The sequence below is a fragment of the Mytilus galloprovincialis genome, chromosome 6, assembly GCF_965363235.1.
Source record: "Mytilus galloprovincialis chromosome 6, xbMytGall1.hap1.1, whole genome shotgun sequence".
Classification (NCBI taxonomy): Eukaryota; Metazoa; Mollusca; class Bivalvia; order Mytilida; family Mytilidae; genus Mytilus; species Mytilus galloprovincialis.
In genome coordinates, this window is record NC_134843.1 from 90,940,299 (window position 1) to 90,953,946 (window position 13,648).

Consider the following 13,648-nt stretch of genomic DNA (forward strand, 5'->3'; position numbering starts at 1 on the left):
ACAAAAGGAATGCAACACTAACAGAATACAGAAGGGCAATCAATGAACAAAAGACAATAGACAAAAGAAATATTGATCCCGAAAAATCAGGGCTACGTCTGCGGGAAAACAGAATTTGCTTCTTGCAAGGCACTCGCTGTGAACACAATTTGATATGGAGATAAGCGTTTAGTTTTGAAATTTCCTACATGAAGCATTTAAAATATGTTAAAATAAAAGTGAGGCAAGGTTTCCTGAGACAAGATACCTCAAGTTAAATAAAACCAATTTTCAGACATATCAAGTATATTTAAATAATATTTATACTTTTATTATTAAAAAAATTTGAGAAGTGTTTCGCGATTTTTTTTGGGGAAAAGATGAATTTACGAAGAATCTGGTGCCATCTCATACTTTCGATTAGACCTGCTGAGTTATTTATTTTCAATACATTGCCAGTCAGGTAATTTATTTTCAAACTACTACAGAACAAACCATTTATTTTTGTGATTATCATGGCTGAGTTATCTATTTTCAAAATCCTCCTGCTCTTGTTTCCCAATCCACTATAAATAAATATGTTTAAACTAAACTAATACGCACGTCTGAGGCTTACAAGGTTATTTCCCATTTACAAGTTGTTTTATGATTAAAATCTGAGACTATTCTGATACATTACTGCCTAGTATAGCTTTAAATAAAAAAAAATCAGGTAAATCATCAAAATAGATTAAAAGAAGTGCATATTTATCTCTCAGTGAGATATTGGGTATTTATACCACTACATCTACTAGATCCTACTAGTAGATAGACATATCAGATCATATCATAGAGAATAGAATAGAATAGATCAGAATAGAATATATTATTTTTATTCGCCAAGGTAGGGCCCCAGGAGAGCATATATATATAGCATACATGCAGTTAGATTCTGTTGACAGTTTTGACTTTTCTACTCTTTATACTACACTTCCACTCAATCTTATCAAACGGAAGTTTGCCTGTTTTAAAAATTGAATGACGGGTCGTTTGGTAAATCTGAATGCAAATATAGTTTGCATTCATTTAAAGTCTTCTTCTCTAATGAGAAAGGTAAATATGCTAGATATATTTCCTGGAGGTGTGATGAGATTATCTCCTTGATAATACTTTATGTACGTTTCGGCAACAAATATAAAAAAGAAGATGTGGTATGATTGCCAATAAGATAACTCTCCACAAGAGCCCAAATGACACAGAAATTAAAAACTATAGCTCACTGTACGACCTTCAACAATGAGCAAATACCATTACAAGCTATAAAAGGCCCCGAAATGACAAATGTAAAAAAAATTCAAACGAGACTGAAAACGACAACCACTGATCTATATAGACTCTTGACTTGGGACAGGCACATACATACATAATGTGGCGGCCGGGTAAAACATGTAAGCGGGATCCCAACCCTAACCTTACCTTGGACATTGGTGTAATAGTACAACATAAGAACGAACTATAAAAATCAGTTGAAAAAGGCTTAAAAAATTAACTCATCAAATGGATACAAATAGAAATGCATCTAACAAAAACACAGAGTGGAAGTGGCCGGGTAACCGAACAAAAAGACACTAATTATATATAAGTACTAAGTAAATATTTTTGTAATATACATATATACACATTCATGGATCTACAAACTGCCGATACCTGCATGTACCTTGGCATTGCACAAGGTCATGTTTTTCTCTGACTGTTTATGACGTCTTTTACACTAAATCAATTGGATGTTGATGTGTACTGATTGATAATTTAGTTTTAGAGGCATTTTTTTATTATATTTGTTAGTGGCTTTGAACTAGCTGTAAATAGGATAACGAGCATAATAATTTATTGTCATAAGATATACCTGTATTCTGTTCCCATATATTTTTTTTTTCATTTTTTTTTTTTGGTTTTGTTAAATACTGAAAACTGATGGGAGGGGAGGTATGTTACTGTTGACGGATCTTCATAGGCCTTCTGCTATCACCACTAAAATTGGAAGAACCAGAGACATATAAAATACTAATAAAGCACACGTTGGCACTGTTCCTACCCGGCCTTACTTTTTCACCTCTGAATGCCAAGTGGTCTGACCATATTAGAGGACTGTTTTTTTTTTTACCTAAGCCTGAAAACGCATGACATATCTTTAAAAAATAAGATTGACAGAGCTTCATAGGATATTAACTTTATTAGACCCATTTTTGGAAAATGGAAACTTTACTTGGAATAACTGTAGCCAGGAAGAATCTGATCTTATTTAGTCAGTTCAACTTGAAAAGACCAGTAATTATACGCGACTAATTACTGGTCTCAGATAGATAAACCTCGAAAAAAACATTAGATAAACTTGGGATTCCCTCCAGGGTAGACGACAAAAAAAACAAATATCAAGAATTTCATAAAGTGTGTCTGTAGAGATCTCAGAATACATAGCTCTGAGATCACATCATTTACAAATAATATATAATTGTATATATGTCTCTGATCAAAATAAATGGCATGGATGTAAGTGCTATACATCAAATAGCTGTACTGAAATAAATTGATATTGTATGAACATGTACATAAGTTATAATGATAGATCCATTTTGGCACAACGAGTCTGACAATATCATGAAAAAGTCACTTGTATACATTTCTCTTTAATAGAGAAACATTATTATACAAACATAGATATGACCTCTCTGAGAGCATGATTCTATTTACTAGTGTACTGACTGAGGGGCCAACAAACCCTAGATACTATATGACTATTTGCTATTGAAGAATAATCTAGACAATGTTAGATGAGAGAGGGTTCCCTCCCCTCACTCAATGTGAAACTATAACGTAATATAATAAAACCCCATTATTATACATCCTTCTTTTTATATGCATGGGAAATGATTTATATAGGCTGAGCCTTTATCCAATCCCTTTATTTCAATTGTATGAATATAATTGTTGTGAACAACTTAAGTTCGTTTATGGCCCTATTCAATTTTTATGATTGTTTTTACGCCATTTAAGTGGAAAATTCCGGTCTAATATGGTAATTGTTTGAAAATAAATTAAAACTATCCCTGGATTTAATAGATCAGTTTTAATTGTTTTGTCATCAAATAAGCTATAGCTATGGAGATTCGGTATAGTGTCAAGTTGTCGGAATTCAAATGGGGACTAATTGTGCACCACTTAATGCAGACCTGTATCTGTATTGTACGAATCCCATTTTTTGTCTAAAATCAACAAAGACCGATGTAAACAACATCTGATAGAAAATTGAATAACAGTTTTAGATATTTGGATGATTTTCGACTACAGTATGTACACTAATGAGATTTGTACCGCCGGTCGAACTGCTTAGTTTAAATAAAGCTTATATTAACACTGAACACTATAGAATATCTTTAAAGGTGCACTAGCTGTCAAATTAACTTTCAACAATTTCACTCAAATTCTCATATTTGATTATAACCTAGTAAATCCAAATCATAAACTGAAAAAGTCTAGAATAAACAATTAACAGGGCATGGGCTCGATACTATTTAGTTTCGTTTCGTTTGTATTTTCGTCTTGACTCCATCTAATTAACTATCGAGCAGTTGACCTCCGAAGACCTCCGATGGTCATATAAGTGATATAAACATAAATATAGATGGAAAGAGAAAGGGGACTCGTGTACTTGGATTGATTTTTCTAGGTCTGTTTATTTTCATATTGTAGATTAGAAATATATGTTAATCATCTTTTTTACCAATATAGTGTGGATAGAATCGATCATTCAAATGGTTTACCTTTGTTTCACTTTCAATGTTGACATTTTTTTCCTTTAAATAACCGAACACACACATTGCATGCGGTATCCATCTCTAGCTAAGAGGTTAAATTGAAGTTCATAGGAATACGGATTAAATTAGGTCGAATTATTCACTTGCAAGTGAGTAATTCATCATCGATGGTTCTTATATTAATTTGACAATATTTAACCATGCCGAAGTATTATTTCACTATTTCATCAATGATTAAAAAATATATATATCATACTTTAGATTTAACATATTTCGTAGTTTAATAGTGTCCCTTTAATGGGAAGCTATAAATTTCATATATCAACATTTTTTTTTACAGATATCAGAAACACTTTTAAGGGCAATGTTCAGTTGTTTTAACTTTGATAGTTATTGTAAAATGTTTTATTCTATAAAGTGTATCATAAGTCAGATTTTTATGACTGTTATAGATGTTTTGTGACTATCAAAATGAGACACTTTGATGAAAAAAAGTACTACAAATTAATTCATTTTTGGTCGCAGTTGTGGGAAATACCCTCTTCGCCACCACCACCCCCGCAACAAAATAATACCTCAATATCTGACTTTATGATATCTATTAGTTATTGAGAAGCTCCTGAAATATTTCAAAATCCCAGTAATTCGATTTCAAGATATAATATTATAGTACAGTTTGAATTGATTACTTATTTTAATAAACAGTATTTGCATATACTTGTTTATGCAGTGCCCATATATTAAAGAAGTTCACAGAGTAACCAATCATGCGGAATTAAGAAATAGAAAACCCTGGATGTAAATACCTTAGTGAGTAGAAAATCAAAGTTATGTCATACAGTATACTCTGTCAGAGTCAATTAATAAGTCAATGCATGAATAAATATATACAAATACTATGTATTTGAATAAATAATCAATTCAAGCTGTACTACAATTTAAATGGAGATTGAAGCCAAACTGAATTATAACACAAAAGATAGATATAACATATGAATCAAGTGAAACTATGAATTTCCCAAATTTTGTATACAAATTCCAATGCCTCCCATCTTTCAAGAGAAAAGTAGCAAACTTTTAAGAATCGTTTAACTTTTGAGGCAGAATTTGTTTTATTTGGCCGTTATTGTCCGTTGCGATTTTTGAAGAAGAATCGTTTGGTAAATAGATAGAACATAATGTATCCTGGTTCTTTTTATGTTTGAAATTGAGGGAGGAACCAGTGCGTACTTTCGATTTGTGAGTTTGCATGTGACACAGATTACACATGATACAGACGACAACAGCAGAAGAAAACTGGAAATGTTGACTTTTATTCCTAGTATATGTGTATTTTCCTTTTTGACTTTGTTGCAAACTCGTTCAAGTTTTCAGACATCGAGCGCTTCAATATTATCCAGACTTTATTCACAAAAACTATCGGTCATTGATGGTCATTTCGGAAACTCCTACACAAATCAAACAAATGAGAATTCAACAATCATATACAAATTCGAATACAAAGAAATAGAGAATAAGGTACGTTTGTTACGGTCACATATAAGCTATAAGTATTGTCATAGAATTTAAGATTAAATCAGGCTTATTTGTTTACCATGTTTACAGAGCCGCTAATATTCTAGAAAACACCTGCAACATCGCGAATCCTACCTGCGGAACCGTAGCTCTTAAGGTTCCACTAAAGTCAAAATATAGGACACTATAGAAATATCTTAACTTTGCCTGTATTGTTCAACCTATATTGAATAAAGTCCTAAACTATGGGAACATATGTTCATTTAAACATACTCTACATATACACACTGTGAAAATAGTTTATAAACTTGAAATTTTTATGTTGCGGTTAAACCGGTTTTGGGGGTGAACACTAAATTTTCCAAAAAATCTGAAGGCCTATGAGATGACTTAATGTGTTAAAAATTGGTATAGACGAATACTGTTACGTGTAATGCAGTACAAGCTAGTGTTTATTTGTCAAATAAATATAGGTCAATGACATTTTTGTCCAATTTCTGTATTGTACCTTTGATATGCGTTCACTTAAATACATGAATTTAACTGAAACTCGTAAATCAATACATTTTCTTAAAAATCAACATTAGCTTGTACTGCATTATATGTTACAGTATTCATTCATACCAATTTTAAACAAATTAAGTTATTTCGCAAGCCTCCAGATTTTTTGGAAAATTTAGTGTTCACCCCCAAAACCGGTTTGGCCACAACATAAAAGCTTCAAGCTTATTTACAATTTTCACAGTGTGTATATGTTAAGTATGTTTAAATGAACATATATGTTCTCATAGTTTAGGACTTTATTCATTATAGGTTGAAAAATACAGGCAAAGTTTATATGTTTATGAAGTGTCCTATATTTTGACTTTAGTGGAACCTTAATCCTTATGTTATTTTTTTTTACTATTTGCAGACCTCAAATAGTGAAAAAATGACACAAGGACCTAAGAGCTACGGTTCCACAGTTACGCAGATCCAACATTGACGATCTGTTACTTAATTAAAGTGACAGAATAGTCAACATGACGATAGTGGTCACTAAGCAGTAGAAGTCAAAGTACATACCTTATTTTAAGCCTAGACTTTCAGGAGGGTCTGGATGGGGGGTCTGTTATTCTGTAAACATTTAATTTTCACCCCTTTTTTCTCTTATCTTTAAAAAAATAACCCCTTATTCTCTAATCTTCAAGAAATTAACCCCTTTTTTCTCTAATCTTCATTTTTTTTGCCCGTTATTCTCTAATCTTCATTTTTTAAGGGCATTATTCTTTAATCATTTAACCCCATTCAAACCCTCTTTCAGTATTTGTATTGTCATCAGAAATCTGATAAAGTCGTGCTGATTATCATATTATAAGATGCATAGTTTTCTCTGCTATCAAAATCTTTCTGTTTGAACCATCGATCCTGGTTTTCTTACCACAACCGGAAAATTCATGTGATAAAGATTGAATTTAGTAGTAAAATGATAAATCCCTGTACGAAGTTCATGACCTCTTTGTTTTAGTATTATAGATTTCACAGCAGTACATTGACTGAGCATGATGATGCATGAAAGCCTATATGACACAGATCAAGAACAGTGTCAGAATTGGGTTATTTTCTTTAGAATTGGCGTTTTCTGTGGAAAAAAGATTGTTTCAAAGACGTACAAATTTAGGAAGTACAAAACACTACATTTATAAGTCATATCACAATTATTTCAGACTTTGAATGGTTTCAGAGAAGTCTTGGCTCAAAAAAATCAATCTATTCCTTTAGTAGTATAGAATCATAGAAGCTATAACAATTAGTTCATGAAGAAAGTTAGCTGCAGAACCATAACTCTTATGGTCCTTATTAAATTTTTTGATGTTTGCTGACCAAAGAAATGGTCACTGAATTGTCAAAAAATATTAAAAGGACCCTAGAGCTACTGTTCCATAGCTGGAAGAAAGTGAACTAGTTTATATTTTATATCAAAAGTTGTAATTTAGAGGTTATAGCAACAGTCACAGTGTAGGACAGATTAAGAAACAAGTCAACTGGGAGAAGTCTATATAACAAGTTACTTGAGTTTTGAGGTTTGATTACAAATGTAACTTGTGTCTCATCCCTTTTGCATATTTAAGCTGAACAAGTCAATTTGTCTGTTCCTATGAATTACATTATTTTATGATTTATTGTTAGATATATTTAGCAACATTAATTTTGTGAAATATGGTCCAAAATTTCTCATCATGCTCATTTGCTTACCATTTTAATTTATCTTGCTTGATAAACTATCAGTGAAATGGTGTATCCCTCTATTTAGTGGAGGGGAAAATAAATTTAAAGCAAATTCCAACAAGTTTCAAGTTTTGGCTGTTGACAAAAAGACCTTTCAAAAAAATAATTCTATGAGTATTAAAAATTTGAATCTTGCATTTGAAAAAAAACAGTTAAAGTACTAGGCATTGAAATTGATTCAATCTAATTAAAATTAGCGACTAAGCACATAAAATGAGCGAGTGAGGAGATTTAATTCTAATTATATTGAAATTGATTATCCGTTAAAGTTTTATGTTTATATGATATATGTAAATATTCTGGATATGTCACAGGTTAAGTTGACCCATTAGGGTAAAAAATCTTTCAAAGTTGCCGCCACAACTTTATTGAACAGCTAATCATGCTAATTCCAAACTATTTCAGGACTGAAAATAGTTTTCTCATTTTAAAAGTCTCATTCAGTCCTGGAACAGTTTCAAATGTTGCTGTTCTGCTTGCAGATACATGTAACTCTTGAGCCGTTTATTTTATTTATTTATGTTGCTTTTTGTTGCTTTAGACAAGTATTCCTGTATTTCGTCACAAAATTTTACTAATTTAAATTTTAGTTTATGCCACATTTTTCCAGAAATTGGGTAATGAATGCATGTTGAAAACATTTTGTTCTTTGAAATTTCTAGATCTCAAAGCTTATAATACTATAGTTCCTAACTTTGTGTTAGATTTTTATAAAAGTAATCTATTTATTTTAAAAATAGTTGCTTGTACCATATTTTTAATCTAAGTTTTCAAACTTTTAAATAGTTAAAACATGCTTTACTTCATTCTAAATTTGCTACTTAATATATATGTATTGCATGCTATGTGAATATTTATTTTGTGGGAGTCGCTTCCCTATATAATATTTGTTAAAAAACAGTGGTATTGGATTTCCTTTATACATCCCAATAAGTGTCTGGCCTGTTGGGACTCTGTAATGACATATTCAATTATTGGTAAAACTGTTTTCAATACATAACCATGATAACATGCATAATTCTCAAAAACTTTGTACTCAGAAAGAAGAATCCTAATGATACCATAATTGACATAAATTCAGATGATGATCAGATCATGCAATGAGTTAAATAATATACAGAGATTATGTAACTAACTGAAATTTGAAACCCTTCAGAAAGCCTGAAGTTTTTGACTTATTTATTTTGGTTTTGTCTTCAGCATGCTACCTTAGTTTTCCAACAGAAAGTATCAACTATTTTATCGAGATGAACACTGCAATAACATCTCCTTTGCTTTTAATGTTTTATCTGTGAGTGCATGTCTTTTTACAACATCACAAGAAAACTAACTCTTAGTCCGCTTTGTTATTTTCTGAATACATGTAGGTAGACACAGCTGTACCTTGATTGGTTTGATGGGTTAGGAATCACTCAGAAGTCATCACCAGTTGTCAATAAATAAATCTTCCTTTTAAGTCATACAATTATATAATACTCATTGTACAAGCAAATTTGTTGTTACCTCAATCAATATTGCATGCAGTCGCACAGGTCAGACCATTATTTTGGACTTGTTAAATGTCAGACTTTTAAAAAGTGCTTAAAAGCAGCAGAAAACAACATCAAAACTAAATGTTTTTCATAGGAAAAACAAATGAGATAGTTGCATGGATTTAAAAGCTTATAATGTCTGCAGATCTGATGCTGATTTTTGGTACATAATAAATTGTAAAATGATGACCTGCAGATTAAGTTGGTGTTTCATTCTGGGAGGCTGATTTTTAGGGGGAATAACAGAACTTGCACTTACAAAACTTGATGAATAGTGTACTTGACCTGCAGATCAATAGCATATTTATTGTATTTGATTAACTATTTGCAGATCAAGTTTGTTATTCACTTTAGTTTAAAACTGACTTTACAATAAGCTTTCTTCACACAACAGTACTGCCAAATTTTCATGTTGCAAATAGTAAAAGAGAAAAACAATAGATAAAAGGAAAATGAGACCAAATTAGCATGAAAATGAGTGAGTGTCATGCTAATTGGGTGAGACTTGGTAGCCCTGTATCTAGTTTATTAGACAATTGAATAAAGGTGTTAGTGTGGTATAATGAGACACAACCATAAAACCAAAATAATTAAAACACATTTAAAGGGCAACATACAATCTCAAACAATAGATTGTTCCTGGTTTACACAAGTTGTGACATGAATTCAACAAAAACAATCAGGGATCTGCCTAATTCTCCAGATAGCAAAGAACATTAATATATGACACACATATACTTCTACAAATGATGTTAGGCCCATGAGAATTATGAGAGGTGAACATATTTTTTTTTAAATTTCAACTCTCCACCTTTGAAAACTCTTTCAATAGATGAACATAAACGGAAGGAATGGACATTTTTTTTAATTGACCTCTGCTTGGTCCAAATGACTTTCAGAATAACATATATACCTTTTTTATTCTATTTCTTTGTCGAGTTCAGACGACAGCAGTCAGAATCAGCATTAAACTTCTTAATACAGCAGACGAAGACTTTCCTTTACTTTTTGTTGCCAGGCAACAGAGAGGAGTAATATCATGGCAGCTTCCACTACCTTTAGAAAATATGTAAGTCTTGAATAAACACATGAGAAAGAATTCTTACATTGTCTTGTATTTTTTTAAGAGGATGGAAATATGAATGAAGAAGAATTTAGATCCACAAAATACCCTTTTATATGCAATTTTGACAATCCAAATTTAAGATTTTTAAAAACATTTTAAAATATACAATGAACATTAAAATTGTATTTTATTTGTTATACTTTTTGCAACATTTTAAACTGATTTAAAAAATATGGAAAAATATGAATTTATCTGTAAGTAGAACTTAAAGAAATAAGGAAATGAAGTAGTTCCTGATTATACATGTAATTGTATCCTGGATTAATAATATCCAATAGGAACTGTGATCATCAAATAAACTTTTTTAAAGTATGTTATAATTTTTAGTTATAATTTGTTTTTACTCTGGAATCTCTTTCTCTAATGATTTTTAAAGGATATGCAGACAAACTCAATATTTCTTTTCGAATGATCTGCAAAGAGATGTGTTCTTTCTATGTGACGCCATCAGACAAGGTCGCCTTTTTCCATGATGTCACAATAGGAAATTCAGAGGAAAGCAAGAAATTTGACATATTAAATAAAAATAATCAACAGGTCAGGAAAAGGATAAATCATGTAAGAATTAGAGAAAACATCTTATCAATGTTATCACCACTTGATTCCCTGTAGTTACTGGTTTAGTTTAAATTGCAATAACATCTTTAGAAGCACTGATTATTCAGTTAAAACTATAAAATTTGAATATTTATTTATTTTTCTAGCTATGAATATGAGTATGCCAGTAGAACATTATGTCCGTTAGACCAGCAGCATAGAAAGGCTGATATGAAACAAGTTATGTATGCTGAAATATCATCTATGAGTGTTAAAAATTTAAATTTCTCACTAAAAGCCAGTAAAATCAGTGATTTTGAATTGAAGTAAGTATAAAAAATCTTGATTTTGACATTTCTGCATACTAAAAACTGGACATAAAGCAATCCATTTTATTTTGAATATTCTATTAGTCCTAATACAGTGTTTACAGGTGTCTAAGTTTTCTTGAAAAAAATCTGTAATATTTGCAACTGGATGTTAAGCACCAACCAGACATGAATTGTATTGCAAGTATTGTCAGATTTAAATTTTAGGAAAATCTCAGTCCAAAAGTTTGAACCAAGAGGAATATATAGGCTATCAAACTGATTTTTAATATGACCACATAAATTTTTTTTTGATCGTATAATGGTATGATGTTGTTGTCCGAAGAAACATTGGTTTCCAAACAATAACTTTAATTTAAGTGAATGGATCTCTATGAAATTTTTTAAGAAGGTTCTATACCACAAATACCAAAAAGGGGCCAAAAACAAGCACTTTTTCTTGTTTCAGGATAATAACTTATTTCTAAGTATTTCTATTGCTCTGAAATTGTACCACAATGTTTAATACCACAAGTAGAAGGTTAGGATTCATTTTAGGGGTTATTGGGCCAACAGTTTAGGAATTAAGGGGACAAAAACAAGCATTTTTGTCACAGAAAGCTTGACATAGGCAGTGTTCCAGCTAGCATGAAATGGAGGGGCGCCGCGCCCCGCCCCTTTGTGCCCTTTTGAAAAAAGTTTAAAAAACAATCTTTTTTCCTCATATCGTCGCCATTTTGTTGAGTTCTTTATACACACACTTCAGTAAGACAACAGATAAAAATTGTTGACACTTGTTACCTGTATATAATCACCTATTTGATTAGAGTCAATTACTTAATCAGGTAAAATTTTAGGACCCTGTCTAATCCCTTTGCCCTGAAGCACCACACATCCAAGTTAAATGAATTGATTTTTAACACCTGACAATGCAAAATAGAATTTATAAAATTTATAAAATAAATGTGAACAATGTTCATTTCTATTGTATTTGTTATTTATAAAATAAAATAAATGCCAGTCTACTACATCTTTTTTCAAGAATAATGACCATCAAAAGTAAAAAAATAATAAATTCTTTACCTTTATGAAAAATCGAGAAGAAGAAAGGTTTCTATCAAATATCGCAATTGTTCTTCTATTGTAAATTCCGCCGATTAGGGAGCACTCAAAAGTCCGATTTTTATATCTTTTTTCTTAAATTGAAATTCGTTTTGACTAACTTTAATGTTGATATTATTAGATACGCTCAACATGAAATATACGGAGATGCTTGTTGAACTGAAACTCTTCTTATTCAATGGCAGGACTTTATAGCTCTTGTGTCATCAGCAGAACTTACAGATCGTTCCTTACCTAGTCTGCTAGAGCTATTTCATTCACCTTGTCATAAGGAAAAAAACCTATTATCCATGTACCCTCTTGTTGCAAAACTATTCAGTGTTGCAATAATACAACTACTCAGGTCAAATTGATAAAGACAGGGCAAACTTGAAAACACAGATCAATGTGTGACAACCTTCTTCAAAAAGAAAAACAGAAGACTTGTCAAAGTTGTTTAATATTTATTTGCATTTGAACTCTTCTTTGACAAAATCTGTAGTTCTGAAAGAGAAATGAATATAGTAATGACTATTAGTGCTCTCAGTTTGATTTTAACTTATATGTTCTAAACAAATGATTTTTAAACTTGTATATAATAGTATAGAGTATTTAACTTAGCTACATGCTTGCTAAAAATATGTCATTATGTGGTAATATTAAGTATTTGATTTTTTTTCAGTGAGAACGCGCTAAAGTGCCCTTTTTTAAAAACGCACCTCTCTATTTTCAAATCCTAGCTGGAACACTGATAGGGATAGTGATCAGTCGGCGGTGTTGGCGGCTGCTACAGCAGCGTTAGATAACTTCTTAAAAGCTTTATATTTTAAAAGGTGGAAGACCTGGATGCTTCATACTTTGTATATAGATGCCTCATGTTAGGAAGTTTCCGTTAGTCACATGTCCAATGTCCTTGACCTCATTTTCATGGTTCAGTGACTACTTGAAAAAAAAGTCAACATTTTTTGTAATGTTAAATTCTCTCTTAAAAGTAATAGGATAACTATATTTGGTATATGTGCACCTTGCAAAGTCCTCATGCGAGTCAGACAGTTTTCACTTGACCTCAACCTCATTTTATGGATCAGTGAACAAGGTTAAGTTTTGGTGGTCAAGTCCATATCTCAGATACTATAAGCAATAGGTCTAGTATATTTGGTGTATGGAAGGACTGTAAGGTGTGCATGTCCAACTGGTGGATGTCTACTGACCTTGACCTTACTTTCATGGTTCATTGGTTATAGTTAAGTTTTTGTGTTTTGGTCTGTTACTGTATGCAATAAGACTTCTATATTTGGTGTATGGAATGATTGCAAGGTGTACATGTCTAGCTAGCAGGTGTCATCTGAACTTGACCTCATTTTCATGGTTCAGTGGTCAAAGTTAAGTTTTTGAGTTTTGTCTTTATTTCTAATACTATATACAATAGGTCAACTATATTTGGTGTATGGAAATATTTTATGATATATATGTCAGTAGCTCAGGTTT

The 13,648-nt window shown here is 31.4% G+C and overlaps 1 protein-coding gene across 1 annotated transcript in view; it reads left to right on the forward strand.

Moving 5' to 3' along the window:
* Positions 1 to 4,992: 4,992 nt before the first annotated feature.
* LOC143080685 (SID1 transmembrane family member 1-like) overlaps positions 4,993 to 13,648 on the forward strand; it is a 44,075-nt gene continuing 35,419 nt past the window's right edge. The window contains exons 1-4 of the mRNA XM_076256668.1: positions 4,993 to 5,291; positions 8,147 to 8,173; positions 10,033 to 10,157; positions 10,919 to 11,077. Of these exons, the coding sequence (XP_076112783.1) occupies positions 5,076 to 5,291; positions 8,147 to 8,173; positions 10,033 to 10,157; positions 10,919 to 11,077 (527 nt within the window). The 5' untranslated portion in view covers positions 4,993 to 5,075. The remainder of the gene's footprint in view (positions 5,292 to 8,146; positions 8,174 to 10,032; positions 10,158 to 10,918; positions 11,078 to 13,648) is intronic.